The following is a 23,405-nucleotide window of genomic DNA, read 5'->3' as shown; positions in this document are numbered from 1 at the left end:
TGTATATTCAAAGTTAATTCATCGTAAATAGTAAAAAGTCCACATGTTGCAATTAACATATATAAAACGAATTGAAGAAAATATATTTTAATTTTTTTTTTTATCATATCAACAATTCAAATTTACAGCCAAAATAATACACAAGTCCTCTTCAATACAAATTAAACTATAACCTCTGCCCTGTATTAAGTTTCTCTAAGCAAGAGAAACAAATTGAGGCTTTAAAAACTATGTGCAAATTGAGCCATTCTTGAATCCCAAAATTTCATACTAAAAACTCTTTGAAAATTAATCTCTTAATCAATAAGGCAAGCTCTTAGAACTTGAACTAATGACCAAAGACTTAAGCTTATAAGTCTCCCCAGTAGCATTTGCTCTTCTAGTAATCACCTCCATATTTTTATGTAAGCTTTGTTGTACCATCTTCTTCATCAACCTCTTCCCTTCACTCGTTTCGCCTTCACTCATAGGCGATCCCGGTGTAACGAACCTTGTTTGTGGCCCGGAGTGCGGTCCAACCCTAACTTGTCTCTCATCTTTGAACCATTGTAACAATTTTAGGGCTCTTTTTTGAGCTAAAGGGCTCCCCAACAAGGCAAGTTCTAGTAAAGTATGTACAATTCCTGATTTCGCCATCTTGTCTCTTTGTTTCGAGCTTTGGTGAGCTAAGATCATTAATATATATGCTGAGAGCTCTTGACATTTAGGCATGTTATCCCATGTTAGTATCTCTATCAAACACTCTGGCATCATCGCGCTATCTTCTAAGGCCTTTTTTCCCATCATAGTTACCACTAAGTTTCCCATCGTTGCAAGAGCTTGCTCCGAAATAATTTCCCTAGATGAAGATAGTAGGCTCAAGAGAATGTCGACGACTCGATTTGAGATCAATGGTCCTGAGTTCTCCAACATGGTTGAGAGATTGTGTAGGGTGCCAAGGCATGCTTCTTTCGAATTTTCGGAGGTTATCTTTGATTGAAGAACGTTTAGTAAGAACGAAAAAAGTGTGGATTGGTTGAAAGGGAATTGAGAGTTTAGTAGTGAGGATATGGACAAGAGTAGTAGGGAAAGATCATGGCTAAATTGTTCATCTATTTCTTCAATATTTGTTGGTAGTTTTGTTAAGATTCCTGCCTCTAATATCAGAGCTTTGTTCCTGCAAATACAACTCAAATTCGTTAGCATTCATGCAAAAGAATAGGTCATTTGACCTTTAAACCCAATATATATATGCCGCCCTAGCTTATTACTTGCTTACAATACATCTCAAAAATTCTACAATATGTTGGACAGTTGATAATGAAAGACGATCAATTAAGTATGACTTGTAAAGCTGTATAGGAAAAATGTTTGTATGTTTAAGGTATTTATTTGAAAAGTTACTCAGTCAGGGAATATTTGAGTTTCTCTATCAGACCGCATACAAAAAATTATGACTCGCGCGAGTAACTCCTGACAGGGTCGTCCTCACTATTACGAAGGCCCTGTTCAAATGTAACATATCACAAAAAAAAAAAAAAAAAAAATGGGCCCTACCCACTATTGTTTAATAATATAATGTCAGAAATATGAGAGTTCTAATATATTTAACACTTGAAGTCATTAACTTGGACTAATTGTTTCTCTTTGATTATAATATTAATGGACTTTGCCGATTTGAGGCCCCTTGCATTGTGAGGCCCTGTGCAATTGGTCTCTTTGCACAGGTGATTCACTGGCCCTGACTCCTGATCGAGAAACTCGAGTAACCCTAACAACTCGAGTAACCCCTGACCGAAAAACTCGAGTAACCCCTGACTGAGAAACTCAAGTAATTCCGAAAACTCGAGTAACCCTTGACCGAGAAAATCAAGTAACCCCGGAATACTCAAGTAACCTCTTACCGAGAAACTCAAGTAACCCCGGTTGAAAAACTCAAGTAACCCATGCCGCACGGTACAACAGACCACATATAAAAATTTGTGTTTCTTGTATTTGTTTAGTTTCTTATGCATACATATCTTATGCATACATATTATTTATGTCATGATCATCATTTATGGGTGTGTTTGGTAAAAAGCTTTTTAAAGAGCTTTTAGCTTATTTTGTCCAATTAGATGTTTGACCAATTAAAAAAGCTAATTTGGGTGTTTGGTATATAGCTTATTAAAATAGCTTTTTGGGCTCAAAAAGCTCTTTTAGAAAAAGCTCATTAAAAGAGCTTTTTAAAATTAGCTTATTGTACAATAAGCTTTTTGTTACTTAAATACACTAAAACAACTAACAATTATCAGCTATTTACCAAACATTTTTATACAATTAACTAATCATAACCGACTAGTCAATCCAGCTACTATAACCATCTAGTCAAACCAACTATTACAACCGGCTAATACAATCAGCTACCAGCTAATTACCAAACAGGGCCTATAAAGTTAAGGGTGATAAAAAAATTGTTTATTATTATATTGAAATTTCAAATATTAGTTGATTATTATATAACAAAAAAAAAATGGATATTTGTATTTTGGTTTGAGCTCGTTTTGGAACAAAGTAAGCAAGGATGGAAATAACTTGTCTTCAATGAAATTAAAAATAAATCCAAGCACAAGAGACAAAATTTAAATCCAAAAGCATTAAACACCACAAACTACAAAAGTGAATAAAAAGATGGATCTATACCCTACATTAATCTACTACATTCAATTAATATTTTAATACAATATTATCAACTTACATAATTGAAATGGACCATTAAGTCCACAACCATTATATTGGTGTGGAATAATATAAGGTGATGTGTCACAGTTAAATAATATGATCTTTCTTGGAATTATATATATTTTGATCAATAAGTCAACTAAATGCCCACAAAAAAATGACTTTAAGAGATCAAGATCAGAAAATTCATGTACACAAATGACCCGTCATCAGATCATATGATAAAGTTATTAATGATTAAATTAATTAGTGCCCTAACTTAATGATACCAGTTAAGTATGAATGATAGATATAATTGTGTATGTGCTTATTGGAGTGTGCAAATGTCAGCCTGGTGGGTGTCATTCCACCACCCCAACTATTCCAACCACATTAGGTCCTGGTGGACAGCAGCCGCACCTTACGGTTCCTGTCATTATTCTTAACTATTTCATCTCATTCTCTCTTTAAATCTTGGTGGCATGAAAGCCGACAATGTAAACGAAATTCAATCTCTGATTTTGAATACCTCATATTAACTTATTAAGGTAGTTAACATTCATACATTATTGACTTCAATTCAAGGGCTTAGATACTTTATTTATGCTTTATAGTTTTTAATACAACAATATAGTTTATTTACTAATTAATAACGCATCAATTTTTAGACCATGTATATACTGAAATTAGATAATAACAACTAAATTTTTCTTACAGATTTTTTTCAATTCCCATGCATCAAAACTATTTATTTTTTTACTTAAAAATATTTCCATTACAACTATCTTTATGCACGCAAAAAAATCACAAACAAAATACCAATAGGGTTTATTTATTTATTTAAGGTAAGTCACGAGGTGAGTTCTCCACCAACTCTACCAAGCAAAGCTTGATTTTAATTTAACATACAGAATACCATCAATTATTTAAACAAAATACTCGTATACATGACTATTATTCCGATGTATTATACTTGGAAAAAGAGATAAATCTCAATTAATTGAGAAGAATGAATTGAACTAAATCATCTTTCACTATCAATTATGCAATTTGTACGTTAGTGGTACAAAATTCTTTGTGATATCAACATCATTTATCGACCATTACTAAACATATGAAAAAGGGAGTCAAAGGAAGTGTCTTTGAATTTCACTATATTTTAAGTAGTGCTTTGTTTATCATCAGTTTATATCTTGACAACCTAGCAAAAATGTGTTTCGTACGTCGGTGCTACAAATTTCCACTTTAAAAAAACTTTGATTTTCGTACCTCTTAATTGAAGCCCTAATTAATTTAAACTCTAAATTACTGTCATTACCTAACTTGTCAGTAATTTTGGTGATTATAAGGTGGAGTATAATAGTATATGGTGGATTTGTTCTTTAATTAATTTTGTTTAATACTAACATCACCTACTCATAGTACCTAAAAGATAGTATTAGTAGAAAATTAACCAATTATTAGGCAATTCTATTTCAATATAGAATTATAGACTATATAGTTCTCATATTCGATTTTGATTGTTAAGTTGCATATGATTAGGTGGATTTCCACTATATCCTAATGCGATATTCACCAATAAGATTAGAATTTTGAATGTGTCAAATTAGTGTTTGATGATGAAACCTAATCACATAATCGAAGGAATATCCCCAAAATTGAGTTTTTATTGGGTAATCTATAACACCTTTTGTGAAACTTGGATGTACATCGATTTTACTTTAATGCTTGTCTTTGGGTTATGTAAATTTAAACCTTGATTTCTTTACCTTGTTCTTGCTAAATAGAAATTATTTTTGTTGAACAAAATTTATTTTTATTAAATTGAATTTTTTTTGGGTTGTTAAATATCGCCCTCAAATATCTAACTAACGCACGTAAAATAAAATAAAATTACGTATTTATCCTTATAATAATTATAAAAAATAATTAATTTTACCTCAATTTCACACTTTTACTGTACACAAATTTTTTTACCGTTCTCTCTAGTGGTCAACGGCCACCAACGCTCATCGAACAACCACCCAAACCACCGTGAGTTTCAAAATCAAACAAATTTTTAAAATTTTGCAAAATCAATTTCGTTAGATCTTATGGACAACGACGAAATACAAGAAACACAACCTTAGACGCTTGTAGAAGGCTCGTCAAACCGTATGAAATCGGTACGTCGCGATAATTTTTTTAAAAAAATTCAAAACCCAGGAAACGCCTAGTTTTTTAGAATACCCTAGGTTGAAACGCCTAGTTTTTTAGAATACCCTAGGCTAAAACGCCTAGTTTTTTCGAAACATCCCAGGCTATTCGAAAAAACTAGGCGTTTCAGCCTAGGGTATTCTAAAAAAATAGGCGTTTCACCTCAAACGCCCAGATTTTTCATACAACCACACGGTTGTTCACAAGAACTAGGCGTTTGAGCCTAGGACGTGAGAAAAATCTAGGCGTTTGCCGCAAATTCAAAAAAAATAAAATAAAAAACATTTTCTCCGTTGGCGATCGACTTTCCTTTGTCCTTACTTGTCATTACCGCGGCTGTGTAGATCGTGAAACCGGAGGTAAGGAGTTGGTGGTTAAAAGAGGAGGAGGTGGTGGTGGTGGTGGGTATAGTAGTATGATGAAGAGGGGGTAAATTGAGGGGGTAATTTTTTTATAAAAAGGGTAAATTTGTAATTTTAGTTTATTTTGCGGGCGTTAGTTAGAGATTCGAGGGCGACGTTTAGCTTTCCACTTTTTTTTTTTCTAATTAAAGCTTATTTTTACTAATTTTCAATTATATTTTGTTCTTTGAAAAAACAGAATTTTACTAAATAAAAATTATTCCCACTAAACTAAACTTATTTTTGCAGACTGAACTTCAACTGTCTTTAAACTAAATATTACTCCTATATTTAAGGTGAAGAGGCCTTTGAGGAGCTTTCACATTATTTTGACAATAGTTTCTATTTTTGGAATTGATTTTTTATGGGTAATTTCTATAACAAGTAATGTCTTACCTTTATACTTTACAAGTGATTTTTAATGAGTGTTGTTTTGTAAAGAGAGCAAACTTTATCAATGAATTGTTAAATAACTTATATTTTGGCCGAGTGACTTTTGATCATAGTTAAGTAAATTTACACATTACACCCACCTTATCTGAAAGATGTGATCTTACACAGAGTAATATTATGATATTAGCATCAAACAAATTCAAGAGATAGAGGGAATATTAATAGATTACGACCTTTATTGTTATAGATAATGTCTCTCCAAAAAATTTGCAATTTCTACTTGTTATTAAAAAAAATGAAATTAAATTCTCTTGGAGTCTTGATAGCATCTATTATCTTTTTAAAAGTGCAATTTAACAAAAATAGCATTCAAAGCAAATTGTATATAACCCCACATCATAATTATAATTTGGTTACATAAAAAAAGAACTACTAAAAGCCAATGACCCACTTTCTTCTTGAAACAAATAATGGAAAGGGAAATAAAACAAGAAGCCAAATAGAGCAAGCGCACTACTATGCCTTATTGCTCACTACCATGTCATATTCTCAAGCTACACAACTTGCTCCAACTTTGGATATTTTCAATTTTCATTAGGAGGATAAAAACCCAATTTGTGTAATAAGTTAATCAAACTAATTTAGTTTCTTCTTGTACATAATATACGACAGATAGTGGATAGATGGATGTCATCTAATTTAGTTTTTCGTATCATTTTTGGATGTCATCTACGATAATATCATTTGTGGCCATATATACACACAACATACTAAAATTCTAATTATTATCAAATTATCATAACTAATCACAACTCGAGTTTTGGTTTTAGACAAATATATCTACGGACATGTTACATGATAAAATACCCGATCATCAAGTAACGTACAAAATTTTAGTATTTCTCTAAGAATTAAGAAGAAGATAAATATCATGTGTACGTTAATAATCAAGTAATAACATTTAAATTATCATGAAAATAATATCTATGTTACAGGTAATAAAAACCGGAAAATGATATATGCAACTCTAAGGGTTGAAATGAAAGCGAAGAAGACTTACGTAAAAGTGCCATCAGCAAGGTGAGTCAAGGCTTGAACAGCCAACAAGCGTCGAGAAATAACGTCAGAACCAACCATAGAAACCAAAGGAGGAATAACACCCAACTCAGCTAAACACTTTCTCATCTTAACATTTTCCGACGCTAAACACTTTATCTTTTTAACGGCGCTTTCTTTTTCCTCCCACTTTCCGAACAATAGCTCCTTCACCGCCCTTTGCAACACCGCGCTTTCGGCCCGATCATCATCATCCTTTTCTACTTCCATCACAGCCTCCTCTGTTTCCTCCACTTTCGCTTCTAATAACAATTCGTCATTTGTATTAGTAGGCTTATCAGAATCACAAGCGAAAGCCGGTTTCTTGGTGGGTTTTTTTGGTTGAGTGAAAAACCGACGCATTTTGAGAAAATAACGGAGTTTCGATGAATAAATTATGACCCATTTAGTTGAAGAAGAAGAGGGTTTCATTTTTTCTTGCATGTTTTCAATCTTTTTATTTACTTTTGTGGGTTTTTCTGGCATGTTTGAAAGTTTGAATTGAATTAAAGTTAGGTGATATATATAGTGAGGAAATTGAGAAATAAATAAAAGTGTCGAAAATAATAGAAATAAGGGAAGGTGGGGGAATTAATTTGAGGGGCACATGCAAGGGAACAACAGTGTCGCAATCTGAATCGATGAAAGTGTGACATTGAAGGATTTTTAATAATTAATCTATTTTTAAAATTTTTTTAATTTGATTAATCTATTTAATTATAAAGAATTATTCAGAATTGGAAGTTATAGCTCGTTTTTCGGTATTGCCTCACGTGGAATTCCATTGTAGTTCAATTTTGTTTCGTCAGATGTTGATACTTCTTTCTGGATTGTTGATTCTCATAATCACTTACTTAATGTCATATTAATTAACCAATAATTTATAGTTATCGTATATAACTTCTCTTAGAGCTTGTTGTCATACAATTATTTTTAGTTCAGTTTAGCTCTAATAAATTCAATTTAGTTCAGCTCCTAATTTCCTTCTCTTATAAAATATTCAGTTTAGTTTAGCTCAGTTTAGGTCTAATAAGTTCAGTTCAGTTCACTTCACCTATTCGGTCAATGAGAACAAACCCTTATTTGAACTTATTTGGCTAAATATATATGAAGTCTTGTTTGATTGATCTAAACTTATTTTGTTAGAAGTTATTAGATGTAGAATATAAGTGAATAAAGTGTGGTAAATGAAGCTCTGAACTTATAATTCCTAAACATTCCTATACATTTTAGCTATATATTAGGGGTCGTTTGGTTCGCTCGGGGGAATCGGAATGGAATGAACAAAGGGAATGTAGGAGAATGGAATGAAACCCTTTCCAAGTACTATGTTGTTTGGTTTTCAATAAACAAAGGGAATCACCACCACCACCACACATCCCCTTTCTTCACTTTTCCAGCCACCAGGAGCCACCCCACCGCCCAGCCACGACGTCGACGGGAATCGGCAGCCCTGGGCGCACCTCCCCCACACCTCGCAGCCCCTAACCTCCCCGGAAAAACTTCCACCACCACGCAAAAACCCTAGAAAACACCATCCCTCCCCTTTAAAACGCCGGCCGACCTTCCCCCCTCCCTCGAAACCCTAAAACGCCGGCCGACCTTCCCCCCTCCCTCGAAACCCTAGCCGCTAGGGTTTCGAGGGTGGGGGAAGGTCGGCCGGCGTTTTAAAGGGGAGGGATGGTGTTTTCTAGGGTTTTTGCGTGGTGGTGGAATTGAAGTTTTCCCGGGGAGGGGAGGTATTTTCGAGGGGAGAGGTGCGCGGGCTCCGGCGAGTTGTGGGGGAAGTGCGGCGAGTCCGGCGGTGGGGACTGGGTCCGTGGCGAGGTGGTTGGGCTAGTTCCGGCAAGTACAACGGTGGTGGGTATGATGGCTAGGGAAAGAGAATGGGAAAGTCTAGGGAGGGTGGGGAATCAATGTAGACTAAAAATGGGTGAACTTAAAAATAAAAATGGGTAGAGGGAATAAAAAAAGTGACAAACAAACAACAACAAAGAGAATGATATCAGTTCATTCCGATTCCCTTTGATTATTAACCCCAACCAAACGGCCCCTTAGTATACTCTATATATAAGCTAAAGAGAACAAGACCTTAACTGAGTAATTTGGCTGACAAAAGCCGAGTAAAGTATCGTATTCGATACGAAGTGGGCAGGGAGTTAGCTGTGCAGACTGGATGGAAGAGCCTACAGTGTAATGAGTGTATCCTCAAGATATATAGTGGCAGCAAACAACCTGGCAACACTTACTAAGCTGTGTAACTTGAATCTCCTTATTAAATTCTCGTATCTTTGATTAGCTTATGTTTAACTATCGTAATAATCCTGACTTTATAGTTCCTTTAAACTCTAAAATAATGGATGCATAATGCAACTTTTATTTTATTTTATTTATTTATTTATTTGACACAGATAGATGCAACTTTTAGCACCAGTATGATTCATGCCTAATCTAAAATAAAAGGGTGTGTTGTGTGTTTAATGTTGTGAATTAATTTATAAGAACTTTTAATAGAGAGAGATAGGGACATGGCCTGGTCTCTATTGGGGGAAATTCCATGTTTCTTATATTGAGAAATGAAATTTGTTTTTCGTTGGGGGTATTTTCGTAAATAAATCAATAACTTTTACATTATCGTGGACTCCACAATTGAATAAAGTTAAATAAAGTTGTTGGTTTATTTACGAAAATTTTATGAAATTGGGGCATCCTCCTCTATTAGATAAGTTTACAAGGCCAATTTTATAACCTATCAATTTTGTAGAAAAAAGTAGTCCAGATTATTATGCCCATTTAGGTTTGCACAAAATTACATATATACCTATTTTTCGTTCTCATTTAGTTATTATATTTTAATTGGAAAGGTACACGAATCTAAATGACCTCTACATCAGAGATATCTCATTTAGTTAATATAGTCCATCTTTAAGGAATGAGAATAGAGAAGGTTTTGTGTGAATCCGTTTCACGTGAGTCTGGTTTAGAAAGCATACTCCCATCCTCTACACACTGTCACTGCCCAACCCCTGCCGGCGGCTGGCAACCTTCTCCCTCCCATTCCTTGGTGTCGGCGACCCTCCCCCACCCATCCCCGAGCCACGACGAGTGCGAGGTGCCCAGGTGGAGGACAGAGAGAGCGAGTGCGACGACATAGCAAGGTTAGTGAAGCCGAGTTCGCCGCCAAGGATTTTGGTGATGGAGTAGATAGGAGAGAGAAAATCAGGCAAACGCAGAGCTTCGGAGGAAGAGTATGGAAATGGCGGCGGAGGAGAGGCGGTCGAGGAAGGTGAAGGTGAGGTTGAGATGAAGACAATGTGAAGGTTGATGTTGATGACTGAGCATCAATGGCGGCAGGGAGGACTGAAAATGAGGTAAAAATAACCATGGAAATGATGGCAATAAGGTGAGGTAGAGACACCATTGTTTAATATCTGATATATATATATATATATATAGGGGGGATCCGGTGAGAATAGGTCCATATGTGAGAATCCATACTTATATGAGAACTGATTTAAAATTTAGAACATGTGGGTAAAAATTTAGAACATACGAGTTAAAATTTAGAACATGTGACTCAAATTAAAATTTTGAACATATGAGTAATAATTTAGAACATTTGTGTGAGTAATATGTTAGAACATCTGATTTAAGAATTAGAACAAGTGATTAAAAATTTATAAAATTTGCTTTATGAAATTTTAAACATATGAGTAACATTTAGAACACTTGATTTAAGATTATGAACATGTGAATAAAAATTTAGAACAAACTGATATTGAATATAGAAAGTGTGAGTAAAGAATTTAGAACATACGAGTAAAAAAAATAGAACATACGCTTTAAAATCTGGAACATATAATTAAAAAATCTTAGAAAATCTGGAACATATAATTAAAAATCTTAGAACACACGTTTTAAAATTTAGAACATAAAAGTTAAAAGTTTGGAACAAGTTATTTAAAATTTATGACATCAAGCTTAACTAATTTATGGTTTAGAACACGTGAGTAATAAATTAGAACATTTGATTTAATTTAGAACACCTAAAAAAAAGTTTAGAACATCAGATTTAAAATTTAGAACATACGAGTAAAAATTTAGAACATAAAGAGTGTTCTCACATAAGAAAAATTCTCACGAGAGCCTTCCCCTATATATATATATATATATATATATATATATATATATATATATATATATATATATATATATAACCTAGTTTCTGACAATTATAATGTAATATCTGATATTTATAATCTAATATCTGACCATTATAATCTAATTTTTGACAATTAAGACCTAATATCTAACAATTATAATCTAATACCTTATAAGTATAATCTAATATCTAACCATTATTATCTAATTTCTGACACTTATAATCTAATATGATATTTATAATCTAATAATTTTTATTTTTGGGGAATATAATCTAATGTTTGATTATTATAATCTAATTTCTGACAATTAAGATTTTTTTTTTTCCTCTTAAAAAAATTTACTTGTTTTTTTTTTTTTTTTTTTTTTTTTTTTTGTATGACCGGACTCGCGTGAGTTCGTTCTAAACAATACTTTTTTTATGAGGAATTGTATGTGTATTGTACAATAAATTAGTGATAAAACTATTTTGGTCCCCTTATTGGAAAATAGTTAACTTTTTGAGGTGGTATAGGCCGACTGACTGAGTGAGCATTGCAAATTTACTTGTTAAAGATACTCGTATTAAGCTAAAGACAACAATAAATAACATTAAGCTAAAGAGATAGCAATAGAGCAGTGCAAAATTTTCTCATTTATTTATGCAAAAGTGGAATATGTACATCAGCAAAGTTTGAGCAATGTTTTGAAACTTCTTTCATAAATCTGCTCGTATACAAATGTATACTCATTCATGTATGAATACACCAACGAATTGTTTGATTACTAGTTAGGCTCGTGTGGTGCACGAATTTAACAATCATTTACGATTTTTTAACAATATTTTTTAGCTTATTTGTGTGTAATATGCATATTAGAAATAATTTAAGAAAAATATAATAAATTGATAAATTAATAAAGAATAGACACCTCAATTCATATAATCTGTATAAAATATACGGAGTAGGAGAAAAATATAATGTTTATAAGAAAATGAAATAGTCTGACCATTCTTTAATTCTCCAATGGAAATTGCATAATTAGTCAATTTAAATATAAAATTTATTAGAAAAATATATAATTAATTTAGCATTTTCAAATTTTTATTTATGTTAAAAAGAAAATTAATGATATCATCAATAGTTTTGGAGGGAAATTTTTTTACAAGAAGTTGACAAGTAAAAAGTTATAACATCAGCGGTAATTACTTTAGTTATATTTATAGATATGGATGATGAACAACTCATTTTTTTACTATTTTGATACAAAGCACTTCGTCTTATATACACTTTTTGATTAAATATCATTACTTGTATAACATACTAAACTAATTGAGATAACTATGAGTTGAGCTTGCTTGAAAGCTTGAGGTCATTCTTGAACATGGCTAAATTAAATGAGCATAAACATTAACTACAAGATAATACTTGACTAGTTGATTTATATGAGCTCATCTTGTATACTCCCCTATTAAAAGTTTTAGCTTTATTAGTTAGCAAATTGAACTCCAATAGTCCAATATAATCCAAACACGGACCAAATATGGAAATGACATTATCTTATTGAAATATCAATCTCCACTTCTTAGTGCTCTCACTCACCTCACACAAATCATCATAATCTATCCTACAAACCAAAGTTACCAAACTTCCATAAAATTCAAGAGTTACTAAATGCCACCAAAAAAATTAGTACTTAAATCACCATATTGCATGACCAAAACACCTTTACCTAACGCCGTATCATAGTCCTTACACCCCCTATCTTAACAAAACTGCCGCCTCACACCCTCGATTTGTCACCGAACCACCACTTCCCCCACCTCCGTGACTCCGTCATTGTTGCAACAAGCCAGAGAGAGGGCATGAGTAATTTTTTGATGGCAAATAACAATCACATAAAGTAGTCCGTAGACCGTAGAAGCTAAGATTCACGTGGGAATATAACTGTAATGTCACGATAAAGTTGGATATCTTTTGCAACGATAGATGATGCCATCATATTGCTGTCGACGTTAACTTGTCTTTTTTGTTGCCCATAATTTTATATGACAATGCACTTGCATAATGCATAGTGCTAATATGAGGTGTGCCATAGTTCTATAACTGTTGTGATGCACAAGACCTTGTAAAACAAGAGTAAATGTTTAATGTATGGGATTTTTATATTGTTTCCTAATTACAACTAGTTTATCAATACAATTAGTGGGCAAAAAAATACTATTTTCCTAAATACAACTAATTAATCAATACAATCAGTACCATTGCCATTGGTGTATTAATAAGAGATTATACAATTATGAGATACAAGTCATACATGAGTTATTTGTTAAAATTGTAGCTTTATGAATACTAAAGTAAGCAATAATAATGCAGAGAAATTAATGCACACAAGAAGCAACAAAAATATACAAGTTAAGTGAGGTTCCATCTTAAAATCATGTCGTTAGAAAAAACAATCGACAAATCTTATAGACTAGTCGCCTTTGTACCACTCAGGCAATGAGGGACAATTGCTTTCCACACAGACGTGGTAAATTCCTATTACTCCGTATTCTCCTCGAGATAGATGTAAGAAATGGGAGAAATGCAGACGGAAAGATGTATGATTTCAATAGGACATTAGACAGGGGTGAGGAGGGTCTATCTCTATAAAATTTAAGAGAAAGGAAGTTGTAACAGTTTTTTTTCCCAAAAAATCCAAATTAGTATAAATGACCAATATTTGCAGATGGAAAGAGATTTGTACAGGTTATTTTCGTTTCTTTACAACATTTGCTAAGAAAACAAATAAAACTTGGGGTCGACATTGACGATCAAGCAACATTAACATCCTTTTCATAAAGGGTAGTGCTTTGTACTTCCTTTAAAATTTACAGAGAATACAAACTACACTGCTAAAGTAAACCAAAAGAAGTGGGGATTTCAACTTCAGATTTCTACACAATCATCATCATCAATTTCATCTTCAATGTCCCAGTCTACATCAAATGAGTTAGCCGACTTTTGTAACTCTGTTAGTCCAGTGAGATCTTCCAAATATGTGGGGTGGTTAATAGCCTTCAAAATGAAATCCATTCCATTCTTCTGGAATTCTGATACTATCTGAAAATTTCAATTTACAGAAAGAAGATTCAGATTAGCAAAATATAAACACACGGATACTTCCTGTTAAATACTACACGTATTTATAATTAAGATTCAGAGACTGTTTGCTGTAGATGATAATGCTAGTTTCCAGTACAGAAAAAATTAGAGAATTTTTATAATAGAAATTCTAATTTAGATGATTAAAGGTAACCTTAAGGACCATCTGTGAAATAACTTTTGGGTTGATCAATGGGATCACTTGACAAAGGTAAGGAAAGGTCCAAGTTATTCTACCATAATGTTATATAACACTCTCAAATATGGAAGCACAAGTAATAAAAAATACATAGTAGTTCTAAACACTTTTCCAAAGAGCAGGAGGATTGGTTTCAGAATTCAGAAAGGTCTTAGACATTCAAGGGGAAAAAATGGCTTTCTAATATTAACTCAAGCAGTCAACTTTAGATAGAAATAACTTGATGAATATCATCAATCCACATTCCTAACCTCAGTGGATAAGATAATTTTTTAGGGAAAACAAACCACCCAGGCAAACAAGGGGAGTAAGATGGGAAAGCACATTGTATGAGTCAGTCACAACTTACAATTCTACTACAAGCTGTGCAGCTACTCGAAGCATGACCAACTAGTGTCATCTGCGAAAATTGAGAGAGCGAGCCTCGAATTTGGTGTGGAATTATACCAAGAGGTTGCTCACTGCTTCCACTAGCATTTAAGCCTGAATTTTCAACAGGTGCATAAATCCTGTGGAAATTCATTCATTACATACCATAAATTAAATCCCAATATGCAGTAAAAAGAAGTCCTTTCCAATAAAGTTAAACATAATTTAATCATATAATCATATGCATAGGGGGACATGAAATTGAAGAAAGGGCAGGATAAAAAAAAAAAAAAAAAAAAAAAAATCTCGACAAAACAGAGATCTCAGTCATCTCACATACTGTGCTATGTACAAGTTCTCATTCTATAATTCATAAAAGAGCATTTCTGGAAACATAAAGATTTACCCAAGAGGATGATGGAGAAGTCCCACTAGAAGCTCAACTGCAAGTGCTGAAGCAATTGGAGCAAGACCTGGACGTGTGACTGTACATTGCTGATCCAGAGTGCGGTTAGAAGTTGACTGCAAAACAGAAGGCATTAACAAAAATGCAATACAAAAGGTATTGCTACAAACAAAGCATAAAATAAAGGAAAAAGATTCCAATACTACATAAGAGAAGAAAATTACATCAATTGGTGCAACCACATCGTTGCAGAAATAGCAGCCCAATCTAGTACCCTTATCTTCATCCCCTATAGATAAGTTCCCCATGCCAGATGACAAAGAATGAGCCACTTTAGAAGAACTGACAGCACCAGCTCCATGGCGCATAACCAAGAAGCTCTCAAACCCCAATGCAGCATTCACAGTAATCTGAATTCACATAATTTTTATAAACAGTTAAAACCAAGCAAAAATTAGCTAATGCATCAGATTGGTTCTTCAACTGCACAGGACAAAAAATCTCTCTGAGAAAAAAAACAGCAAATCATGCATCATTTGATTCTAAGAAACAAAGCTGTTCATGTTCTCACCCATAGGCATATAAATATACTAGAAAAGTTACATGTAATGATGTAAAGCAGAGAATAAGAGAGCATCGATGATAACAATTCTAAATCAGCTATTTTCTATGCACTATGAACCCACCTTTCCCCTTATATATATTAATACAATTACAAAGATATATACACTTATCCTGTTGTTTGACTCACAGATAAGCAATTAGGATATTATTGATAGATAAATGTCCTTCTACTTGGGAACTTCTCAGGATTACAACCAAATATATCTGCATGCTTTAACTTTTATACATGTTTTTTAAGATAGTTATAGACAGTTCATTTATGGAGAATGAAAAGGAAGCAATTAGAAGTATACAAGAAATCATAGACAAATGTTTATGACTTTATAACAACAACAAATGATCAAAATGTCAGAAAAGAAGAAGAAATAAGTATGTATATAAGCTAACAACCTTGTTAGAATTGGTGCTGAGAAGCGTTGGAAGCCATCGACTTTCCCTTGTATCAGTTAATAAGAAAATTACATCATGGGAATCAATTAATTCCTGTAGTTGTCTGCAATCATCCAGCACCTTGCTCTCTTCCTGAGTAGAAACTGGATGCCCAGGCATTGGAATGGCCATCACAACCCCTTTTGCATCCTACAACATGCAGGAAAAGACCAGACATGCACCAAATTAAGGGAAGAATCCAATCATGCAGCCAATATGACATCATTGACAAAAATGAGTATAGTACAAAGTCATTTTTACAAAAGTTCAACATTGTATACCACTGCTGGGAATATGGACTTGAGACTTCTCTCTGCAGCCATGGCTTTATATTGACCACCATTGAGACAATCTTCCAATGTATACAATGATTGCCTTAATGGATTAGACATGGCCACCTTGCCACTGTCTAACAGTGTAATCTTCCGCACACCCCAAGCCTGTAAAGATACTATAAATACATTAACTAAAAGAAAAAAAGTGAAAACAAGGCATACAGATCCAGTGATCCAAATTCCAAACATAATAGGCACTTACCATCAGTGTTCGAGCAACTTGGCAACCTAGAGTGCCTGCCCCAAGAAGAAGACACCTAGTAGCAGATAAAAGACCCAAGTCCAGAGAAGGTAAAGCCCGCCATCTCATCAACTTCAAATTCAAATCAGCAGCAGATTCAGCCAACCTGAGAATGTTGACAGGGAAAAAAAATCATGATATGAATCACATGATGACATGATAACTACAAGTATAAAAGCAATATATATGGAGTATGGACATGAGTTTATTGACATCATACCTAGTAGGATCCATAGATGTAGCAAGGTTAACGGATCTTGTTAATTTTTTCTCTCTATCAAGTTCCCATCCAACAGCTTTAGGCACATGAGCCTGATCCTTCCATCCTACAAAACTAATTTTTAGATGGATACTAGCATATAACGAAGCCTATACATGTGAGGGAGGGGCGGGGATAGAGAGAATAAAAAGAAATGTTACTCATTTTCTTCCACTACCTTGTGGAGATATCAGAGCTTCACCAACAAGTGACAAACTCATATCAGCAAAACCACGATTTTCACGATAGCAAAAGAAGGGGACAGTTTCCAGGTTCCATCTTGTATGCAAAAAAGCAAGAAAGTTGCGAAGAGGCCAACCAGGATGATTTGTGAGATGACAAGGATCATAAAAACCAAACAAGACCTGCAAATCACAGAATATAAGCATCAAAATAGACTAAATTCGCTAGAATGTAGCTTGCTTAAGTGGGGAAAAAACAAAGAAGTTAAAGTACATTGCCAAACCTTCTCACTGTCTTGTTGGCAGGATTCCCACTCACTAAGTTGTCTAACTGTTGCATGTGAATTTGAAGCAATAGTAACAAGAAAGAAGGGAACACCTACACAATATAAATAGGCTTCATCAATGGATATAGATGGAAAGAGGATTTGACTAATGTATAAAATTATGCAGAAAATTAGTAAAGGCCAAAATAATGAACTTCCTTTCTACAAAAGAGAGAGAGGAGACTACCTGCAGTGACTGTTGAACTACGCCACTCATTGCAGGCAGCAGACACAGACTTAGCCTATGAAGCATTGATGCCAAAAACTCAAACATTAAACAAAAGCAATAATGAAAATCCAAAATAAAATGACATGCGTTTTTTACATACCTCTTCCACGCTGAACCACTCTGAAGCAGGCTTCAGATCAACCAAGGTTGCTGGAGGATCAAGCACTAAAGCAGGAAATGCAACAGAGTAGTAGAACCTCCATTTTTTTAGGTCAGCAAATGAGATAAGAAGAAATCTAGAAAGTAATGCACAGTCTTCCTCAACCTTTCCATTACGAATGTCATCCCAAATCTGAAATTCCAATAAAAAATCTTACTCAGAGAAACATATTAGGCAATCAAACTTACAGTAAAGGCAATGGAAGTATGACACACCTTTTCTGCTTCTTCTTTCAATAATTTTTGTTTGTCAAGCTGACGAAAGCCCTCTATTGTATTTGTATTATAGAGAGTGCCTGGGATAGCGCATTTATTTCTATTCGAATGGCTTGATATTTTCAATGATAAATCTTCATTAGTTTCAGATGGCAAAGATTCGGAAAGAACAGTTAAGTGGTTTGATATGCGATGATGTGAACATGGTGCAAAAAATCCTGCCAATTTGAGTATTCCAAAGGTCACACAATTTTCAAACCTTACAGCAATTACTAGCTGGGAGATCAAGAGAGCAGAAAAATGAAGAGAGTAGGAGACCCAGATTAAACAACACACACACACACACACAAACACACAGAGGTTTTGTGTAACACTAGAGTAGGAACCTCGCCTTTCCTATCTAATAGCTTAACATCAAATAAGGATTGAGGAAAATAGAATTCTTATCCTCTTCCATGAACCATTTCCCTTCAAATCTCCTTCGAGAAGAAAAAAAAGAGGGACTAATCATGATCAGAAGTAGAACATGTGTTATACAAGAAAATTGAGATAGATACAGATCCCAATCACCAACCCTACCTGAATCCCCTGTTCCACCCCCAAAACAAGCACAAGATCCTTCAATACATCCATTCTTTTTGTATATAAAATCACTCAAAACCATGTCTGGTAACAGAATAAGTAACAGTAAAACATCAATCATCCCAAGTTCATAATGGCACCTAAAATCCTAACAAAAGTAGTTTCAAATACACCAACTTCCACACCCAATTCAAGGTTCATATCACAATTGGTAGCTCATAACAGGGCTTTACCTATATCATAGAATACGAAACATCTATCCTAGTCACTCCGCGTGCATTTGTTCATGGACTCACCCTTTGAAACCCCGAATCGGTTGAGCATAAGTGCCTAATTGGTATCATGATCAGCTGAACTGCTAGTTTTCAAATAAGAGATATCCATCTTAATCATTAGTATCATAACAGGCGTATATGTTCAAACATCAACACACCTAAGAAGAATGCAAAATTCTAATTTATAATACCAAACCATGTTCTTTGTGGAAAGTCAAATAACAGTTTTTATTTTAAAATTTTAAAACTAAACCCTCTATTCAACAAAATCTACCATTAACAATTGTATTAGAACAATTTCAAATTTTGGGTAACAATAATCTTGCAAAATTACATTGAATCCCTAATTCAACTTAACTTCCCACCACATAAAATCAAATCAATGCCATGTTCTCAACAATAAATTTGCTTAATTTCAGAATGAATTAAACAATACACAACAAAAAGCCCAAAAGAATTTCCAGAAAAAACAAAAAATTGAAAAGCAAGATTTACCAGAAATAGAAACAGCTGATTCATCGGTTTTCCAGTGATTGAGCTTGAAAGAACAAAGACGATGCCAAAAACCCTCATCAATTGAACTTTGAAGGGGTGCAAATTGCAAGATTGATCCGCTTTTAGATTTATCAAACGTTTGATTTTCCATTACAAAATTCAAACTTTTTTTTTTTTTTTAGGGAATTCAAACTTGTTTATTTGATCATAAACCTTCCCCTTCTTCCTTCTTTTCTCCTTTCTTTTTCAAGTCTACTTGATTTTTGTTTTTTGTTTTTTTTTTTAAAAAAAATTCAATTACTAGTAAGATAATTAACAAAGTTACAAATATACCCTTACTAGTTTTGTGCCCAGCGATGCCCGGGTAGTTTATGGACTTTTAGTATAAAATTAGGATAAAATCCCGTGCAATAGATGCACGGTTGTTCAATTATATTTAAAACGAATTTTTTTCTAAGGTCACATGTAAAATTATACGAAGTATTCAACAATTTTATTTTTTAAAAGCCACATATAAAATGAATTTTAGAAAGTTTGGTTTATATTTTATATAAAGCAAATGTAATAATTGAGATAAAATCTTTTCTTAAAAGTAATAATTTTCTTAAAACAACGATTATTGGAGGATATTTTTTTAGCAAGTGTTATTGGAGGGAAAATTTTTAACACAATGCTGCCAAGTGTTATTATTGGTTTCGTCTTTAGTAATATGTAATAGATAGATTATACTACTATTATAATTCAATTTGATGGAAAATAGAATTCTAAATTAACTCTTTTTGCTACAAAGTCAATCTATATTTATCCAACGTGGTAGGATACTTGGCGAAAAATTAAAACGCTAAATGATGTTGTCTTGTGGCCTAATTATAAATTTATTATTTGGTATTTTATCGAAAATATAACTCTAAACTAATAATCTTATTCTAAAATTTTATCCTAATTTGATTGAAAATAGAATTCTTACCTATTTTTTTTTATCTTATGAAATCTATCCAAGGTGGCGCGACAGTTTTTTATCATATGAAGTCTATTTAAATCTATCCAAGGTGGCGTGACACTTGGCGAAAAGTTGGAATGCCAAGTGTCGCTATTTCGTGATCTGGCTAAAAGTTTAGTTTTATATATTAGTTATATGATTAACTCTACGTTTATCTGTCATATTAATTTCATCCTATCCCTCCATCCTTATACCAACCCCGGGTATAGAAATTGAGGGAAAAGAGGGGTTTTAATCTTTGTCCTCTGTAATGTTATGTACTTCCTCTGTTCTATTAATATTGCAACAATGGACTTTTTGCACTATTCATCACTCTTGATTGACCAAATAATATGAGTTATACGTTAATCAAAATATAGTCAAGTGGGATCTTGTTGGATTCGTCTCATAAAATACTTTCACAATATCAACTTTTTATAATTTTTACTCTTACACAATTATAGATATTTAGCATATAAAATGTGTTTTGGGATGTGTAATTTCCTCCTTGTTGCAATATTAACAGAACGGAGGAAGTATAAAATAGCTTCAAAAGCCATTGTCAAGCGGCTTAAATCTATTCTTCCTGGTATTGTTTCGGATCATCAAAGTGCCTTTGTTTCGGGGAAACTTATTACCGACAATGCTCTTATTGCTTTAGAGTTGTTTCATACAATGAAAACGAGGTGTAAAGGAAATAAGGGTGTGGTCTCTATGAAACTTGACATGAGCAAGGCCTATGACAGGGTCGAATGGAATTTTCTTGAAAAATTGCTATTGAGAATGGGATTTGCTGATAGATGGGTAAGGACTATTATGGACTGTGTAACTTCGGTTAAATATTCCTTTATAGTCAATGGTGGTGTGTGTGGTGCAGTGTCTCCTTCTAGAGGTCTTCGCCAAGGGGACCCTTTATCCCGTACTTGTTTATTCTAGTTGCAGATGCTTTTTCGGGACTATTGCGGAAAGCTTCGATCGAGGGTTCCATTCATGGGGCCAAGGCTAGCCGGAATAATGGACCGAAAATTTCTCATCTTCTATTTGCTGATGACAGTCTTCTCTTTGCAAGAGCCAACCGAAGGGAGTGTTTAAAAATTGTTGAAATTCTCAACATATATGAACAAGCTTCCGGTCAGAAAATTAACTATGAAAAATCGGAGGTCTCTTTCAGTAAGGGAGTTAAAGTTGTAAGGCAAGAAGAATGATTGAGCATCCTGGCAATGAGATGGGTCGACAAACAAGTATTTGGGGATCCCGACCATATTTGGAAAATCAAAGAAGATGGTTTTTGAGGCTTTGAAGGATTGTATATGGAAGAAACTTTCTGGTTGGAAGGAGAAATTTTTATCAAGAGCGGGAAACGAGATTTTGTTGAAAGCTGTTATTCAAGCCATTCCCACCTATATCATGGGGGTGTATAAAATTCCGGCAGGGGTTATTGATGATATTCCTCTATGATGGCTCGTTTCTGGTGGGGACAAGAGAAGGATAAAAAAAAAAGAGTTCACTGGAAGAGTTGGAAGGATCTTTGTTCCCCTAACTGCCTCGGGGGGATGGGATTTTGAGACTTGAAGGTTTTCAATGATGCTCTCTTGGGTCGTCAAGATTGGAGGCTCACTAGCAGACCGAATTCTCTTCTTAATAAGGTGTTGAGTGCGAAATATTATGCAGGTAAGAGCTTTCTCGAGGCTAGTCAGGGTTATGGTGGTAGCTTCTCTTGGCGTAGCATATAGTCTTCAAAGGCCCTTTTTAAAGAGGGATTGCTATGGAGGATAGGGAATGGAGCATCGGTGGACATATGGTGTGACCCTTGGGTTGACAATGGCACTACCAAATTTATTACTTCTCCTTGTTCTGAAGATGTGACTCAAGTTAGTGACCTGATAAACCACGAGACTCAACAGTGGGACATTCCTCGTATTGAAAATATTTTTAATGAGGAGGATACTCGTAGTATTCTAGCGATCCCCTTATGTTCGAATGCAGCTCAAGACACCTTAATGTGGGCTTTCTCGATGGATGGTAGCTACTCGGTGAAGTCGGCCTACTTGATTAGCATATCATGTAATCTGAACCTTTTTCACAAGGCATAGGTGGAGATTTGGGGACTTGGGGTTACTCCGAAAGTACGCCATTTTTTATGGCGTATTTGTACAGGAACACTTCCTGTGAGAGCATACCTCAATTACAGGCACATGAGTGATATTGTGGACTGCCCATGGTGCGTGAACTGCCCAGAAACCATTCAGCACGCTCTGTTTGACTACCATACTATTCATGTGCTTTGGGTGGAGAGTGATTGTGTTGAGATGTCAATTTGGCCAACTGGTATGTCTTTCTTGGACTTACTTAAATCATGGAGCAAGTTGGATGCACAAAAGGTGAGTAGAGGTGCAACCTTAATGTGGAACATGTGGCATAGGCGAAACGAGATGATATTCAATGGCAAAGAAATATATCATCACATAATCATAGAGCGTACTCACCGACTTGCAACTGATTGCAACTCCTACATGAAGAAGATATACGGGGGAGTCAAGCACATCCCATGCCGCAGCCCCAACAAGTGGAATGCGCCACCGGAAGGTATTGTCAAACTTGATTGTGATGCTTCTTTACACGAGGATGGTTGGGTTAGAATGGGAATGATTGCTAGAGATTGGAAGGGGGATGTCCTCTTTGCCGCTGCCAGAAGAGTAAGGGCATATTGGCCTCCAATTATTGCTGAGGAGAAAGCGATTGCATTGGCTGTCAAACTTGCAAAACGGTATGGCTTGACTGAAGTCATTATCGAGTCTGATAGCGAAGTTATCGTCAAACGCTTAACCAAAGCTTCGATCTTCTTCATTGACTTGGATGCTCTTTTAGATGAGATTTTATACTCTTGTTTTTCCTTTTCTTCTGTTGTTTGGTGTCATGTTAAACGGGATGGTAATGTAGTGGCTCATAATTTAGCCTGTTTAACTCCTTATAATGTAGAACAATTATGGGAGAACCATGTCCCTTGTGAGGTCTCTCCCTATATTTTAATGGACAAACTATCTATATAA

At 34.3% G+C, this 23,405-nt stretch overlaps 3 protein-coding genes across 3 annotated transcripts; 1 reads left to right on the top strand and 2 right to left on the bottom strand.

Annotated features, from left to right (window-relative positions):
• Positions 1–45: 45 nt before the first annotated feature.
• LOC145635120 (uncharacterized) lies at positions 46–7,274 on the bottom strand. The gene is made up of 2 exons (XM_081686405.1): positions 6,730–7,274; positions 46–1,156 (listed from the first exon to the last, which is right to left on the bottom strand). Exons 1-2 carry the CDS (start codon positions 7,248–7,250, stop codon positions 301–303), a joined length of 1,377 nt encoding a protein of 458 aa, XP_081542531.1. The 5' UTR covers positions 7,251–7,274; the 3' UTR covers positions 46–300.
• A 6,334-nt stretch (positions 7,275–13,608) lies between these two features.
• Positions 13,609–19,645, bottom strand: LOC145635119 (ubiquitin-like modifier-activating enzyme atg7). The gene is made up of 14 exons (XM_081686404.1): positions 19,377–19,645; positions 18,025–18,242; positions 17,750–17,941; positions 17,608–17,662; positions 17,379–17,473; positions 17,091–17,277; positions 16,874–16,979; positions 16,615–16,759; positions 16,359–16,517; positions 16,039–16,227; positions 15,249–15,434; positions 15,025–15,140; positions 14,599–14,758; positions 13,609–14,008 (listed from the first exon to the last, which is right to left on the bottom strand). The coding sequence occupies exons 1-14, from the start codon at positions 19,525–19,527 to the stop codon at positions 13,835–13,837; spliced, it is 2,133 nt and encodes a 710-aa protein (XP_081542530.1). The 5' UTR covers positions 19,528–19,645; the 3' UTR covers positions 13,609–13,834.
• A 1,991-nt stretch (positions 19,646–21,636) lies between these two features.
• Positions 21,637–23,405, top strand: LOC145637144 (uncharacterized). Its single transcript, XM_081688641.1, has 4 exons — positions 21,637–21,789; positions 21,930–22,026; positions 22,132–22,377; positions 22,513–23,405. Exons 1-4 carry the CDS (start codon positions 21,637–21,639, stop codon positions 23,403–23,405), a joined length of 1,389 nt encoding a protein of 462 aa, XP_081544767.1.

This window comes from Chenopodium album, chromosome 6, assembly GCF_948465745.1.
Source record: "Chenopodium album chromosome 6, dcCheAlbu1.1, whole genome shotgun sequence".
Lineage (NCBI taxonomy): Eukaryota > Viridiplantae > Streptophyta > Magnoliopsida > Caryophyllales > Amaranthaceae > Chenopodium > Chenopodium album.
This window is presented reverse-complemented; position numbering and strand designations above follow the sequence as displayed.